This window comes from Puma concolor, chromosome D1 (genome assembly GCF_028749965.1).
Source record: "Puma concolor isolate L17-30 chromosome D1, mPumCon1.1.hap2, whole genome shotgun sequence".
Lineage (NCBI taxonomy): Eukaryota > Metazoa > Chordata > Mammalia > Carnivora > Felidae > Puma > Puma concolor.
In genome coordinates, this window is record NC_141676.1 from 111,126,379 (window position 1) to 111,143,624 (window position 17,246).

A 17,246-nucleotide genomic window follows, 5' to 3' on the forward strand; every position below is an offset into this window, starting at 1 on the left:
GCATTCAAAGGAGGCTCCAGGCTCTGAGTTGTCGAGTTGTCAGCACAGATCCTGACACAGGGCTCAAACCCATGAACCGTGAGATCATGACCTGAGCCAAAGTTGGTCACCTAACTGACTGAGCCACCCAGGCGCCCCTATTTTTAATATTTTATTTATTTATTTATTTATTTAATGAAATTTATTGTCAAATTGGTTTCCATACAACACCCAGTGCTCATCCCAACAGGTGCCCTCCTCAATGCCCATCACCCACTTTCCCCTCCCTCCCACCCCCCATCAACCCTCAGTTTATTCTCAGTTTCTAAGAGTCTCTTATGGTTTGGCTCCCTCCCTCCTTTTTTTTTTTTTTTCCTTCCCCTCCCCCATGGCTTTCTGTTAAGTTTCTCTGGATCCACATAAGAGTGAAAACATATGGTATCTTTCTCTGTATGACTTATTTCACTTAGCATCACACTCTCCAGTTCCATCCATGTTGCTACAAAAGGCCATATTTCATTCAAAACCACACTGAGATATCACCTCACGCCAGTCAGAGTGGCTGAAATGAACAAATCAGGAGACTATAGATGCTGGCGAGGATGTGGAGAAAGGGGAACCCCCTTGCACTGTTGGTGGGAATGCAAACTGGTCCAGCCGCTCTGGAAAACAGTGTGGGTGTTCCTCAAAAAATTAAAAATAGATCTCCCCTATGACCCAGCAATAGCACTGCTAGGAATTTACACCAGGGATACAGAACTGCCGATGCTTAGGGGCACTTGTACCCCAATGTTTATAGCCACACATTCAACAACGGCCAAATTATGGAAAGAGCCTAAATGTCCATCAAGTGATGAATGGACAAAGAAGGTGTGGTTTATATACACAATAGAATACTACTTGGCAATGAGTATTTTTAATATTTTAAAGACAATACCAGTAACCAAAAAACAAATCATTTCCTGGAATTGCAAATGCCCTCTCTTTTGAAATGAAATGGTGACTGATGAAAGGCTCATTTGTGAACTGAACTTATGTCCTCAGGGCAGATCGGAGCAGGAGTCTTGCAACTGTGATCAGAGTAGTTACCTAGACTACGCTACCGTATTCAGGAGAAAATTCTTTTTTCCATTAGTAAGAGGGAGTTCTCTTTTATCTCAACCACTGCCTCACCTCTCTTGTTCCCTCTGTCCATGTAGACATAGTCTGTGGTTATTCTTGGTCTCCAAATAGTCTTTGGTAGTTCTGTTTCTTAGAGACAGTGTAAGGAAAACCGTGCATGTGTCTCTGATAAAGAGGCATCCTGATGTCCAGCTGTCTCCAAAGAGACCCGTTAACACATTTTCACCTGAGTGGGGGCTGCCTTCTGAGGACTTGGAAGTACCAGTGCCCGCTGCCTTTATTCGTGGGCACGCAAACAGAGAGGAGATGTTGGTGGCAGTATCGTGACATTGGCCTTTCTTGACTTTGTCTTCCCTCTTCCCTTGGCCCCAGTGTCCCCACCCATCTCTCTCTCTTTCTTCCTATTTCTCTTTAATAGTGAAAAAGGAGAGCATCTATTATGACTAACATTTGAATTCAGTATTCACACCTGCCTGTGGTACCTCTTTCAAAGACACAATTAAAGGCTTTTTGTCTCTAACTGAAAAGGAGTGTGTTTCTTCCAGTTAAAGGGATTTCAGGCAATCGGTAAAAATTGCTGAGTATTAGTTTACATGTTTCCGGCAGACGGTGAGGGTGGGAGAGTGATGGTTTTCCAAATCTCTGAAATAGGGCTTTGCCCAAGGTTTGTCTTGAAATAATTCAGCTTTAAGGAGCCTTGAGTTGGGAGGATGAATCGGGATGAATGGTAAGGAGTATAAGCTAGCCCTCCTGGGGTTTCTTTTTTTCAAAATTGTAATTGCAGTGTAGTTAACATACAGTGTTATGTTAGCTTCAGGTGTAGCATATGGTTATTCTTCACTTCCATACGTCACCCTGTGCTCATCACAAGTGTACCCTTCACCTGTTTCATTCCTCCCCCACCCACCTCCCCTTGGGGGACCACCAGTGTGTCAGAGTATTCTCTGTAGTCAAGAGTCTGTTTCTTGGTTTGTCTCTCTTGTTTTTCCTTTTGCTCATTTGTTTTGTTTCTTAAATCCCACATACGAGTGACATGATATGGTATCTGTCTTTCTCTGACTGATTTCACTCAGCATAACTTTCTAGCTCCATCCATGTCGAGAAGGGTCCCAGCCCTTCTGTTGTGAATTTCTTAAGTCCCCTCTAACCACTGGCCTCCCAGCCTCCCTTTCTTGTCCTTTAAAACTGCCCTTGGACCTGCTTTATTTATCAGAACTTCAGGACTGCCTGCTGGTCCTTGATGAATCCTTACAAGTAGTTCACAGAAACTCTCTGAGGCTTTTTTAGTCTCCGAGATGGAGACATGAATGCAGGGAGCAGCTGTTGAAAGGCTCACACAGATGGAGGATGGAAGGGAGGAGCTCGCGAGCCTCCGTCGGGGAGACAGCCTCTCTGTGCCCCAGGAACTTCATCTTCAAAAATTTGTTCTAGTGCTCAGCTTGTCCATCCTCTGGTTCACACAGTTATTCACAGAGACCGTTCAGGCTGGAAAAAAGGAGGGCTCAAGTTATTCATGCCGTGTGGAAAAGCCTCTGCATCCCTACTGTTGCCGTGGCGGCTTCTCGCCTGGACACTTACTCTGGTGCCTCAACGTTGTGTCCACCACAGCAAGGTGACCAATCAGATTAGATTATGTCCCCTTCTCATTTCAGCCCAATGGTTCTCACTTGTTAAGGTGCATCAGAATCACCTGCGGGCTTGTTAAAGCCCAGGGGGCTGGACCTCACCTGCAGGACTCTGACCCCGTGTGTCCCATGCACTCTTGGAGCATTTCTAATGAGTTTCCAGATAATTCTGCTGACGCTGCTGGGCCAGATATTAAACTGTGAAATCCTTGCTTTACACCATTTAATGGCTTCCTGTGATAGAGTAAACTCTGAACTTTGCCTGTGATTTGGGCTCTGCTTACCTCTCTGATTCCATCTTCTTCCACTCCCCCTTGTCACTCCCTGCCCTCCCTGCCAGGCGTCTGTGGGCTTCTCAACTCCTACTTAGCCTCAGGACCTTTGCACATACCATCCCAATTTCCTGAAATGGCCTGTCCCCAGATGGGTGCGTGGATTACTTTTTTTTTTTTTTTTTTTAATGTTCAGGTCTCTTTTTAAACATCGTTATCTTCAGAAAGACATGCCATGGCCACCCAATCTAGAGAAGCCCTCCATCCCCCCCTTACAGCTCCAACCCAGATATTTTGTATTCTATTCCTCTTTGGTATTCCTTTTCATAGAACTTATAATAGCCGATGTTATCTTGTTTATTTATCTAAATTACTTTCTTTTCTATTAATCCCATGCCTCTGTAATTTCTTGGTACACAGGAGGGACTAACATGTTTTTGTGGGGTCATTGGGAAGTGTGAATAAATGAAAAAGTTGCTCCCTGGAGGTATATACATAGAAGTATGTGTCTAGTGGATAAAAGAGTAGATTATGCTTGGAAGGGGGCTTAAAATGAGGGGTAGAAATAATCTCCAGGGTCGATTACAGTTGTAGTATCCAAGAGCCTTTCCTGCATAGCATAAATTTTACTGATTTATTTGCTTAGTTTCTCCTTTATGCTTAATGTTCTACCACTGTGTGTCAGTCTTACTTTGTCATAAGTTTCTTATTTTTAAATTTTTTTATATAAACTCTGCACAAGCACACTCACCTGTCCATACAGCACAGTCTTCTTCCCTCAATATGAGGGAAAGGGGCACTGAGTGTACATCTTTGTGTTAGTCTTTCTGTAACTCAAGCTTCTAGGGGCTGGACTTGCTTCTTGGACAGTGTGGTGGAAGGAACAATCAGAACCAGAAGGGGTAAGTAGGGGACAGGCTGGGATCGCTGTCAGAATTGAAAGGCACCCCAGATTGAGGAAAGTCTGCTTTATGATGACTTTCTCCCTCTGATGTCATTGTTGCCATTATGTTGTGTCCCTCCTGGTCTCTGAGCAGAGGGCTGAGAAAATGCTTTGGGAGGAGACCTACCACATACCAGGTTTCCTAGATTTAAAGTGATTCTGCCTTTGAATGCTTTAGGGCACATTAGGTAACAAAAACGAGCCTCAGTTTTCTCATTTTTAAACTGGTAACAACATACTGACGTCCAGAGTGCCACTCCCAGACTGTCCTCACGTTTGTGCTTCATGACTCCCCCTGGTCTGTAGCTCACCAAAGTGGATTACCACAACGGTGCAGCCAGAGAGTTCTTTAAACCCATGATTGGAAAACACGCGATGATCCATCTTCCTGAGACAGAATGTTCAATCGTTACATATTTTAAAAGCTGAAGCCTGAAGAAATGTATATTCAGAACACTGCCACTCATTTCGAGCCTTTTTTGCCAGAAGAAGCATCATTGTGCTAATATCGCGGGTGGGGCCACTGCCAAGCTCTTTTATTATTTGGGACAACTTTTCCTATAGTCATCTAAAATTAAATTCTCTCATTCCCTTTATCACTGCGGGCCTCATGTTTGTTTTGTATTGCCAACCTTCTTTTTTCTTTTGACAGTCGAATAGGGATTAATAAACTAGAGTAATTTCCATAGAACATTAGAAGCAGGTGAACCCTGGATATCCTGGGACACAAACCTTAATGTTATTACTTAGGCCGTCATGGTTAGATTTCGTGGCTATCCGTCATTTTATCTAAAAAGTGATATAGCTTCCTTTTCATATATTTACAAAGAATATGTGAATGGATAAACACAATGTGAGATAAAAGCTATTATCTTTTCTCGTGGGTGGGTGGCCCAGTGCGTTAAGCAATCTACTCATGAATTCAGTTCAGGTCATGATCTCACAGTTCGAGCCCTGAGTTGGGCTCTGCACGGACAGTGTGGAGTCTGCTTGGAATTCTCTCTCCTTCCCTCTCCTCCCCTGTCCTGCTCACACACACACTCTCTCTCTCAAAATAAATAAACTTAAAAAATTAAAAAAATAAAAAATAAAAACTATTATCTATTAATTGATTACTCTTTCTGAGGCCAATGTACTGGACACTTTACGTCTCTTATTTTATGGGATATTGACCATCTGTTTCATAAGATTATTGCATAAAGCTCATTTTGTAGATAAGGAAACTGAAGCTGTGAGAAAAAAACATTTTGTCTAGGATCAGTCCAATTAAAGTGAGAGAGCCTGATTTTACAAACAATCCTGTATTTGTCTGTTTTTGATGACCATGTTCCCCATTCCACCTTTAATGAGCGATTCCTGCATCCTGGAAACTGTAATGAGCATTTTGCCAAACTGGTTTGTTGGGATCTGATCTCAGGAAAGTGTGCAAGCCTGAGGCCATCTTATTTTTTCTCTCAGTTGCTTCAAACATGCAAGGATGGGTCCGCTGTGATATTGGGTGGATTGCCCTGATTTTCAAGAACTTCCAGGGAGTCTGTAGTCTACTCCAGATGAGTTCACATGTCAGTCCCGTATCCATTTTCCCCATTCCATCCCTCTCTGCCTGTGTCAGAATGCAAGTAGAGGGGTATCCTGGGGCATTTCACTCGTGTGGTCCAGGCCAACCCTTTCTACGTCCCTTTCTCTTATGTATCAGGCAGGAGTACAATGGAAGATAGGGGCAGCCTTTTTAAATTCAGTGATGACTGTGACAGTCCTGTCTTGGCTAGGAGACCCTCAGTAAGGTATTTCAGATGCCCCACTCTTGCCCCTGAGAAGTATACTTCATGGTCTTTCTGGTGGGATCTCTCTCCTGCTGGGAGCCTCTGGCTGGGGAAGGCAGTAAGAGGGGACAACCCAAGTGTTCTTCTCTTTCCTGGTATCTCCCCGACCCATGGGAAATGCCTAATTTTTGCCTTGCCAAATGGAGGTATGGTAGGCGGCTCCTATTTTGCCTCTCTTTCTTTTCCCTGTTAATAAGTCTTTCTGGAACCTTCTCCCTCCACTCAGTCAGGCACCAAGGGATGATCAGGGATTATACCACCTCAGCAGACGTTCACAGTGGAATGTGGTACCCAGCGCCCCATCTTGACCAGGGGCGGACCCCTCTCTCCCCAACTGGGCTTCTGCAGAAAACCTGTCCTTTCTCTTTTTCTTGTAGGGCAAGGGAAGAATAACAACAGTGTTCTCCTCCTAGGCCAGTTACTTTTTCTTCCGAGGATTTGCTTTCAATTTTTTTTTTTTTTTATTCCTTTGCTTCTGTGAGCTGGCGATGGCGGGGCCTCCAGTCATTTCTTAAGTTCTGAAGGGAATTGCTACTTTTGTAGAATGTGGGAGCACCAGGCCTCTAGTGTCTTCAGCTCTGGTGCCTTCGCTCTAACCTAGAGGCAAGTGGAGAAGTTCCAGGCATCACCTGATTACACAGGCATTTTGTAATTCTGTCCTCACAAGACCTCTGGTGGGGGAGCGGATTTCCGTTTTATGAGGGGGGCGAGTTAGACTCAAAGAGATGAGGTTACTTGCTCAAAGTCCCACGGATAGAAAATGGTAAGAGCATGATTCAAATTCTGTCAGACTCCAAATGGTTCGTTAGCTAATTTGTTATCCATGCACCACACTGCTGCGTCCTGCGCTGTGATAGAGGTTAGGACGTGTTGACTTTTCACAAAGTACCAGTGCACCCAGTAAGTACCATTAATTATTTTTATTGCCAGGCATCTTCCTTACAGAAACAGATTACCAGCAGCTCTGAAGCACTCCGATAAGGAAACCACTAGCTGTACAAACTGATACATGTTCTGGTTCTCCTCATGTATTTTTTTTTTTCCGCACACAGCTGTCTTATTAATGATGGCCTCTGGTTCCTGATCCACACAGCTCATGCTGATGTTAATGGCGGGTTATGCCAGAAGTGGTGTCTGAAACCCTGAGTTATTTTAAAATGCAGTTATTTTTAAAAGCACAGAGTACGTGTGCTTGTGTGTACATATATGAGTGCATTCGCAGATGGTTTAAAAATTTGCTCTGTATGCTAATTTTGTTTTCTTCTTAGTTACAGGGATGCAGAAAGGAATTTCCACAATATCTCTAACAGATGCTCCTATGCAGACCATTCCAACAAAGAGGGTATTGAAGACGTCTCAGGAATCCTTCAATGCACTGCTAATATACTCGGTATATTAACTATATGTTTATAGGTTGAGAGAGAATGAGGGGAGAAGGGAAAGTCAAGTATGAATGTTTCATTTTCTACTGATGGGGGGTTGGAGACTAAGGCAAATGAAGACTAGGACCTTGTCTTCAAGTGATTTAATTTCGACACTCCTGGAGATGTGTAAGTGCAAATTACGTGCACGCTGCTTCCTTGGAGGTAGAAAAACCTTATAATAAGAATACTCACGTGCCAGGGAAACCCAGAATTTGTATGTTGGTATCAGCCTCCTGTAATCCATATTTCTCTGGTTCTTAACTTCGACTGAAGTTGGGGATCTTCCTGTCCAAGCCCACACTCTATTATTGGCATAACAGTATTTGTGAGAGGCCTTGGTGGGAGCTGGAGGGTGGCTCACATGTAGCCATAGTGGACTCTACACTCAGAGGTGGTGGCAGGTCATCTACTGAGGTCTTTGTCCGTGTGTGTGTGTGTGTGTGTGTGTGTGTGTGTGTGCGTCCACCTTGAAGATGCTAGTAGTATGGTGGCAGGACTGTTTTTGAAGGAGGAGTGTTAGCACACTAAATCATGCTGCCTTCAGGCACCATAAGTGAGCCGTGCTCTCTTACTATATGATGTTCTTGGTGTGTGAGAGCTACCTTGTATTATATGCACAGTAGGTATCAGAGCAGAAATACTTTTTTGCCGTAATGTCTTTTGTAGGTTTGTAGTAAAAAAAAAAATAGCTCTTTGAATTTTTTGGGAATTCTCCTTTTTCCTTACTACTCAGGGATCCATAGAGTGTTGGGGAGGGGTGGTAGGGAACAACAAATCTTAGTGACAGACTCCATATAGAACTCAGAATCTCCTCTCTCTCAGAATCAGTTGGATGAAGACTGGGGCAAACTTGTTTGCCTGACTTTGTTTCCTGTTAGAGTAGGTGCTTTCTCTGGAGACATCTGAGTCCCTTCTACAGATAGATTCCAGGTGACCTCAAACCATGACTCTACCAGATTTTTCTAAACATATCTGACTCCCAGAGGTGGATCTGGCTTTTACACTCAAGCTGTGATGCCACCTACCTATTGATAAGATTTTCATCCTAGGTAAACACAAATTATTAAGAACATGGACCTTTTTGTGAGGGGTGGTTTGTCTATTATGCATGTAAGAGAGTGATGGACAGTGAGAAGAACCCAAGGACTGACTGTCCTCAATCTTAGTACAGGTGCAGGGATGTCTTACTACCCCAGTAAACTTAATTATTGTGGAAGAGAAGGGATGAGAAAAACTGGGAAGAGGGGCCAGTCATTACCCAAAACCAAACCATTTTCTGATTTTTTATTTTCAAGAATTGTCCATCAGTTAAAAAAAAAACCCAAATAAAGTTGGTGAACTTGGCCAAGTAAGGATAATTTGTTAAAGTGATCATGTTGTAACATCACCATTTCATAAAAAAGGGACATTTTAACTTTCCCCAAAATAGGAAAGTCTAATCTCCAATAAAAGATGGGCATTTAAATGGAATAAATTTAGCTGGATGACAAAAAAAGAAAAAATCCAACTCCATCAGTAACGTTTATTTCTCTTGAGACCTTGTGATTTTCCAGGGGTGGCGTGAGATGATGCCCCACTAAGGGATGTATTAGAGTCTTGGCAAGGGACGTTTATGATTTTGAAAGCTGCTCTTACTCAGTTTCTAAAGATTTCACCGCCCCTCACATTGTCGTGTCATATGCTCCCCACCTTGCCTATCACGTAGTGAGAGCAGGGAGGAAATGTTGAGGATAAATCTATGCAGGTGCTGAAGGCATGTCAACAGACTTGAAGGTGGGTGTGCCCAAGTCCCACACACTTGATGTCAGACAGTTTGACAGGGTAACCACCAGGGGGCACTGTTGGCCCAGCACAGCTCAGTTGCTCTCCTGGAGTTGCCTTGAGTTGCAGCTCAAGTAGGGCATGAAAAGAGCTGCAGGCAGGATGCTTGCTACCTGAGGATATCAATGACAGAGTGTTTTTAAGTGAGGTGCTTATGATTTAGAAGGTGACTGTACAACAGGGTTTGGATTTCATAAATACCAAGTTTTTCTAGACACGAGATACTAGATTTTTTTCCCTCTTAGTAACAGTGGGTTGTTCTTCAAATCTAAAAATCACAATCTTGTAAAATTTAAATGTCTGAAGAATAAAATGAAATGCCTGCCATCTGTCGACCAGGTACTGGCGTGGATCCAACAGGTGATTATGTGTCTAAGACGTAGCTGTTCTCTTTTGGGTAATGTCTTTTCATAACTCTTGCAATACAGGCTCTCGGAGGATGAAGGTAACAGCTTTACTTTTACTGGTCAGAGTCAGTGAGAGCTTTGTTTTCAACAGGTCACTGCACTATGACTGACCTTGGCTTGCTTAGATTTCCTCTTTTTAAATTACATTTAAATTCCACAGTGCAATCGTTTTTTAATATTAAATATAATTTATCATCAAATTGGTTTCCATACAATACCTAGTGCTCATCCCAACAGGTGCCCTCCTCAATGTCCATTACCCACTTTCCCCTCTCCCCCATCCCCCATCAATCCTCAGTTTGTTCTCAGTATTTAAGAGTCTCTTAGGGTTCATTTATGAGAATGTAAGAGTTGATCAACTCCTTGAACAGAAAAACACTGTATGAGAAAGGAAGTTATCTTCTGAGTGCGGGAGTTTAGCATGGGAGTGGAGAGTCTCAACCAGGTTCAGAGGAATTTTGATTGCTGGAATCCTCAAATCCTACCAGAGGGCGATTTTCCCACAGTATGATTTATGTTCATTGATTTTGGGGAGCATGGTTAGAATATGGGTGGATTGCGATGGAGAAACACCTACTTCTCTCACCTTCTTAACCAACAAGGACGTTGTGGTAGAGACGAGAAATGTGTTTGTTCCCTCATCTGTAGGTGACTTACACTTCCTCTTCTCAAGAAAGATTTAAATTCCTAGGTCAGAAAATAAGACTAGAGAAGCCAATTTTTCTCCTTTCAAAATAACCCTATCAACTAAGCATGTCCTCCTTTGGATGGTTTGGTCATTGGCTGGTTTTTAGGTTGAAGTTTGAGTTGAGTGGTTGGCCTGCAGTAAAAAGAAGGACGTGAGGGGTCTGCAAGATCTTGCTGCAGAAAACCAGTTTGGCCTCTGCCATGCGTTTGTTTCGTCCCTGCTTTCCTAGGACTCCCTGGAAATGCATGTGCATTGGAGAGTGGTTCACGCCCCTATGAGTAATGGGACGGAACTGTTTCCAGATCAACATTTTCTCACTTATTTCTCTTCTCTTGGCTTAGAAACTGGTTGTTGCTGTCTTTCGTCTCATCATTTACAAATGAGGAATATTAAGTACCGGCTGCTCATACTCATCCATCGCCTCATATTGGTGCTCCAGCAGTCCCTGTGCTAATTCAGGACAGCACCCCAAAGGGGCTTTTAAACTCTGAGAAAGGCTCTCCAAAGAAAGATAGTTGTGAACTATGCCCTCCCTGCTGGAGGCTTTTTGTGTTAAATTTACTGCTTTATTTGGAATATGTCTTTTGCTCACCGAAATGATCTAATTTTAGTTGTCTGAAAAATTATGGCTTTTCCAGCTGTAGTCAGCAAGGCCCATTTTTAGCTCCAATTAAGTAGTAAAATGTATTGATATTCTTAGGTGTGGCATTGAGTATTTCTCAGAAATTGGAATGCTTGAATGGTACAAAGGAGCATCTGTGATAAAGCCCTGACTGAGTAGGGAGAGCTAAGGGAGAGGCAGTCTAAATGTCATAACTTCCTCACATAAGGCAATGTAAAATAAATGAGGGTTATGGCTGTTCCAGTTGTTTTTATCCTTTTGGATTTTCCTTATCAACCCAAGCAGAGTCTTGGACATTCAGGCTACCCTTAACGGCAGAAGGACGGACACCCAGACTACTCTGTGTGCTCGATTGTTTCCTTACAACAAGGTAACCATCCCTGTTCAGAAGGGCATCCATGGTGTATCTGCCTAAATATGTAGGCTGACCAGTCTTTCATCAAGCCAGAGCAGCACCTTCCCCACAGCTCCCTTTTAGCTTTGCAGATAGAAAAACAGTGTTAACGTGGCATTAAGTTTGGTCCCATACTTTGGTGTGGCTGTTGCAGCTCTGACCAGTTTTAGTTGTGTTGGGGGGACTGGGGATGTGTTGGTTGGAGAGCATCTGGTGCCCTGAGGTGGAGGTGATGGTGGTGTCGGAAAAAGTCCTCGCGCAGTAGGATAGAAATCAGAGATGGGCGCTCTAGGGAATTCACTTCCTAACGACCTGGAGCAAACTTGAGGTTGCTGTTTCAGTAAGCACCAGTTATTTACTGGGTGTTCACAAAGTAGAGTTTCATGCTGCTTTTGCTAAGTGCATTTCCTCTCAATATAATCACAAGGACATGAATAGTGAAAGAATATTCGTTTAAGTTGTCTCTCTTTTTATTTTATTTTATTTCATTTTTTTTCTTTTTTTTTTTTTTTACATTTATTTCTTTCTGAGAGACAGAGAGAGACAGAGGGTGAGCAGGGGAGGGGCAGAGAGAGAGGGAGACACAGAATCAGAAGCAGGCTTCAGGCTCTGAGCTGTCAGCAAAGAGCCCGACGCGGGGCTCAAACCCACGAACCGTGAGATCATGACCTGAGCCAAAGTCGGACGCTTAACCGACTGAGCCACCCAGGTGCCCCAAGTTGTCTCTCTTTTTAAAGGTTGTCTGTCAGAGTGGGGCTTTATTATCTTCAAAAAACTTAGCACATGTTAGGTCAGAATCAAAGTGAGGTCATGGGGATATTTGTTGGGAAGGACCTAATGAGGAGGATGAAGGAGATGGCCTTTGGGGCTTACACATTACAGCTTTTTCTTAGTCTTGGGGACTCAGAAATACTCTGAATGCAGAGCTCACTGTAAAATGCTCCCCATTCCAGAATCATTAGCTGGTATGGACCCTTTTATTTTTTATAAGCAATAATTTGTTTATATGTTAACTGTTAGGTTGGTTTTCTTGTGACTCGGAATGTGCGTTTTAGCAGCCTTGCTAATTGACCATAAAACTGTGAAGGATTAGTTAGCCTTACTTAGGGTTAAGATTACTTTGGGGGTATTCTTGGAATAACTCTTACACATTCTCCCATTCACTGAACAATTCTTTGATTAACATATATGGAATCTTGGAGAACTCGCTGGTGCAATAATCACTTAACATTTTTATTGATGAATTAAGATAGACAGTAATAGATAAATTCTAATATAGTTCTTGTTACTGTCACTTAGTAATGGATAATTTTTCTCTTTCATTAAGTAAGTCATGTCAGTATTTAAAGAAATGGATTAGAATTAAGGTGGTTGGAGGCAACTTGATTTATTAATTGTTTTAAATTTTTTTTTCCACGTTTTTATTTATTTTTGGGACAGAGAGAGACAGAGCATGAACGGGGGAGGGGCAGAGAGAGAGGGAGACACAGAATCGGAAACAGGCTCCAGGCTCTGAGCCATCAGCCCAGAGCCTGACGCGGGGCTCGAACTCACGGACCGCGAGATCGTGACCTGGCTGAAGTCAGACGCTTAACCGACTGCGCCACCCAGGCGCCCCGATTTATTAATTGTTTTAATAATGGTATTCGAATATACTAATGGTTTAGGGCAAAAATGAACCAGACTACTTGGGTTGAACATGCAGCTTACCTACTTAGTGGCGGTGTGAGCTGGAACGAGTTACCCAGCCTTTCTGTACTTTATCGTTCCCATTTTGTAAAATGATGGTAATATAACCACGTATCTCCTACAGTTGTTAGGAAGAGTAAATAAGTTAATTTAGATAAAGTGCTTAAAGCAGCCTGATGCATGACAAGTGCTACACAAAACAAAAGTTTGCGTCAGCCCTGGGAGACTCCATTGCTCACTCTTGCAGGTGAGGAAATGGATATTTGGAGATGTTAACTTGTTGGGTTCCTTTGTCAGGGATGAGAAGCCACAGAAGCAGGATTTAAACCCCGGTCAGTCTGATTCGAACCCCAGGGCTTTCTTTCCAGGGCTTTGTGTGGTCTTCCAGAATCACGACCGAAATGGGCTTTATGTCACTTCTCTATCGCTAATTGCACAAGTCTCTCTGAATTGTGCGAATTGTCCTTAGTTCACTGCTTTTCGATAGGTGCTTGCACGTGACATGTAGTATCCACCACGTTCCCCACTGGTGTTGAGGAGAGTGCAGTTTCTTTACAATGTGGACCCTTGTCAGTTTAGAAACAGCATTTGTCTAGATTTCAGGTGTTGACAGTGCGAAAGAAGGCTGATGCGTTTGTCCTCAAGACACAGACAAGGCCTCACGGTTAAACTGTAGTAAATGACATGCCAGTTCTGCTGGCTGCAAGATTTCAAGCCGATCTTGGTATTTTCAGTGGCTTAATTTAGTATGTTAGACATCACTGGTGGGGCACAAAGCCTCTAAAAGTTGTGTTTCTTAGGCCATTGATTTTGTTTTAGAGGGTGCTGCCTATTAAAGTTTAGGAACATGGTCACAGTATCTCATTAGGAAAGTTGTTACATTATCTCATTTAATAACATGAACTAATTAACACAATTTAAAAAAAATTAAAAAAAATTTAGCATTTATTTATTTTTGAGAGACAGAGAGAGTACAAGCGGCGAAGGGCAGAGGGAGAGGGAGAGGGAGACACAGAATCTGAAGCAGGCTCCAGGCTCTGAGCTGTCAGCACAGAGCCTGACATGGGGCTCAAACTCACAAACTGTTTACTTTTCTTTTTTCTTTCTTTTTAACACGTTTTTTAAAAATGTTTAGTTTTGAGAGGAAGAGACTGTGCACGCAGGGGAGGGGCAGAAAGAGAGGGAGGGACAGAGTCCCAAGCATACTCCTCACAGCACAGAGCTCGACGCAGGGCCCTATCATGACCTGGGCCAGAATCAAGTGTCGGACGCTTCACCGATGGAGCCACCCAGGCGACCCAAATTAATAACACAATTTAATTCCTAACAGAGATCTTGAATAGTGGGTCTATGTAAATTGGAAGGAACCTGTGTTTTTCACTTTCTGCTTGCATACTTTCCATGAAGTGATGAGATGTGGCAGGTCGGTCTGAAAAGGAGGAAGACCGCTGAGGGTGGACACTGGCTCCTGCCTGTAAAATAAACACTAATAACTGAATCTTCAACCATGCACATCACTTTTAGAAGATACAGGCGTATCCACAGAGATGGGGAGGCTTTCTCTCTTCCTGTAGATCATCTGTTTTATTTTAGGAACATTTTTTTTCTGTATCTTATAACTGGTCTTTTCCCATTGTCCTGCTGGATTTCTCCATACTTAGCTTCTCTTCCTTTCTGGAAAAACCTGACTGTCATTTTTCCTCCCCCTTTTCTGGGGGGTCTTTGTTTTTCTCTATTACGTTGTCTCATTGTCATCACCAGCTTTCTGTCTGGCACTTCTTTGTATGGGAGGGCAACTTCTCACATCGTGGATTCCTCCAACTATTGTTCTCTGTCCTGAAATTTTCAGTAGGTAGGTCTTTGTTTTTCTTTTCTAACCTTTATATTTTTAAAAATTCTTAATTTCAGTATAGTTCGATATTTATAGAAGAGTTGTCACATATTCCAAACTTCTCTCTTGTATTATTGATGTCTTATATTCATATGGTACTTTGGTCCCAATTAAGGAACTGATATTCATACATTATTAGTGACTAAATTCCACACTTTATTCAGATATCCTTGGCTTTTACCTGTTCGGTTCCGGACTTGCATGTAAGATACTGTATTACACTTAGTTGTTGTATCTCCTTAGACTCCTTCATCTGACAGTTTCTGAGATTTTCATTGTTTTTGATGACTTTAACAGTTTTGAAGAGTACTGGTCAGGTCTTGCAATTGTCTGCTGTGTACTTGGACATATGCCCATCACTGTGTGTGTGTGTGTGTGTGTGTGTGTGTGTGTGTGTGTGTGTGTGTTGAACAGTTCCTCACTTGATAGCACTACAAGATGCTCCAGGCTCATCATGTGTATTTTCTGCCTCAGGCCTAGAATCAGCTGTTAATCCGAGGAGTCCTTTGATTGGAGAATGGTGTTAGTAACCCTCGGAGTACTTCCTGTGGTTGGGATATTCTTCCTTTCAGGCCCCCTGACAGAGCAGGAAAATACATATGTGTGTACTAACTCCTGTATATATGCCTCTCTGTCAGTGTTTCTGTGTGCATCCTCTCTGTATTATGCTAAATGTGAGTCCATAGTGATCCAACCGCATGGAATGTTTTAGCTTATTCCCCTTGCTTGTCTGTAACCTCTTACTGCAACAGCGGGAAACTTGGCTCTCCTTAGGCATCCCATCTACTTAATTGTTCACTTGCAGCTTACACGTACAGTTGTTTCAGTTGTTTCAGAATTGTTCATACACACTCTTGTGGGGAAAATGTTTTATCAACCAGAGTGTAGTGTTGTGCATTTTTGGGGTATGAAGTTATGTATGGAGTTTTAGACTCTGCTCATTTCCCATGTTACTTAGGTCAGCACCTTAACCCCCTACCACCTCCAGTGAGGAGTTTTTCCTCCATTTATAATACAGTTCCATTATTTAATCACATTCTTAATTTTGTCATGTGATTCTTGGATCTGTGTGTGTGTGTGTGTGTGCACGTGTGTGTATGTGTGTATTTTTAAATTGGCATGCATTAAAGTTCACATTTTGTGCTGGAAAATCGTATCAGTATTGATAAGTGCAGTGTCATGTATCCACCATCCACCATTACAGTATCATACGGAATACTTTAACCGTTAGAAAAAAAATCCCCTGCACTTCACCCATTCAGCCCTGCCCTCCTCCTTGCACCAAATCCTTGGCAAATACTGATGTGTTTGTTTCTCTGTAGTTTTTGTGTGTTTTAGGGTGTCTTCTAAAAGGAATCGCACGAAATTTAACATTTTTACATTTTTTTTTGTTAACAGTATGCATTTAGGATTAATAGATATCTTTGTGTTTCTCGATAGTTCATTCCTCTTGATCTCTGAAGAGTATTTCATCATACATATAGACCACAGGTGGCATCTCTCTTCATCTCTTGAAGGACAGCTTGGTTGATTCTGTGTTTGGAAATTATGAATAAACCTGCTACAAACATTCAATCACAGGTTTTTGTGGAGACATAAGTTTTCAAACTAGTTAGGTAAATACCCAGGAGTGTGATTTCTGCACTTTGTTTAGCTGTGTAAGAAACTACTAAGGTGTCTTCCAAAGTGGCTGTACCATTTGCTACACATCCTATGCAGAAATTGGTATTGTTAGATTTTTTAAAAAATTTTATTCCTTCTAATTGATGTGCCTTTTCTCTTGAAGTTATATTTTTATATTTTAAAAATACTTATTTATTTTGAGCAAGAGAGAGCACGAGCAGGGAAGGGGCAGAGAGAGAGGGAGAGTGAAATCCCAAGCAGGTTCTGCACTGTCAGCACAGAGCCTGATGCAGGGCTTGATCTCATGAACTCTGAGATCATGGCCTGAACTGAGATCAAGAGTCAGATGCCCAACTGACTGAGCCACCAAGGTGCCCCTCCCTTGAAGTTTTAATAAACAAAACCGCCCCTGCTGTCTTCTTACAATTTCAACATCAACAAAAGAGAAAAGAATTTTGCCTCCTGTTTTGTCATCCTTAGTGCTTTTTCAAGATTTTATGACTGAATGGAGAAACTGCTTGGAAATTCTCAATCATAGCAGAAATTGCCCATGGTACTAATGGGTAGACTCTTTATCTTTGCTTTGGTAAAAAATACGTCTCTAAAATGGAGCTAGCCAGCATTACACAGTGGGAAATGAAATGAAATGAAATTAGGAATTTGGGTGTAAATTCTAGGTGACATCACTCGTAATCCTATTCGTTGGAGGTGTTCAAATTTGAAGATACCCACAAGCAGTCTTGATCAATGTCCTTATGCACCCCTAGCCCCCAGAGGGCGTTAATTTGAATTCCTTTCAACACCATCGGGACCAGTGAGTCATTCACTTCACTAAACCTCCTATTACTCTGGTCATTCTTCTGAGCAGGTTTCTCAATCCTCTTCAACAACCTCCCATCCCTCTTCTCAGGAGATGGTATCAC

The 17,246-nt window shown here is 42.4% G+C and overlaps 1 protein-coding gene across 1 annotated transcript in view; it reads left to right on the top strand.

The window, feature by feature from the left end:
* The window catches only part of GUCY1A2 (guanylate cyclase 1 soluble subunit alpha 2), a 322,573-nt gene that overhangs the window by 33,145 nt on the left and 272,182 nt on the right, over positions 1 to 17,246 (top strand). The window contains exon 3 of the mRNA XM_086679239.1: positions 7,033 to 7,154. Within this exon, the coding sequence (XP_086535365.1) occupies positions 7,033 to 7,154 (122 nt within the window). The remainder of the gene's footprint in view (positions 1 to 7,032; positions 7,155 to 17,246) is intronic.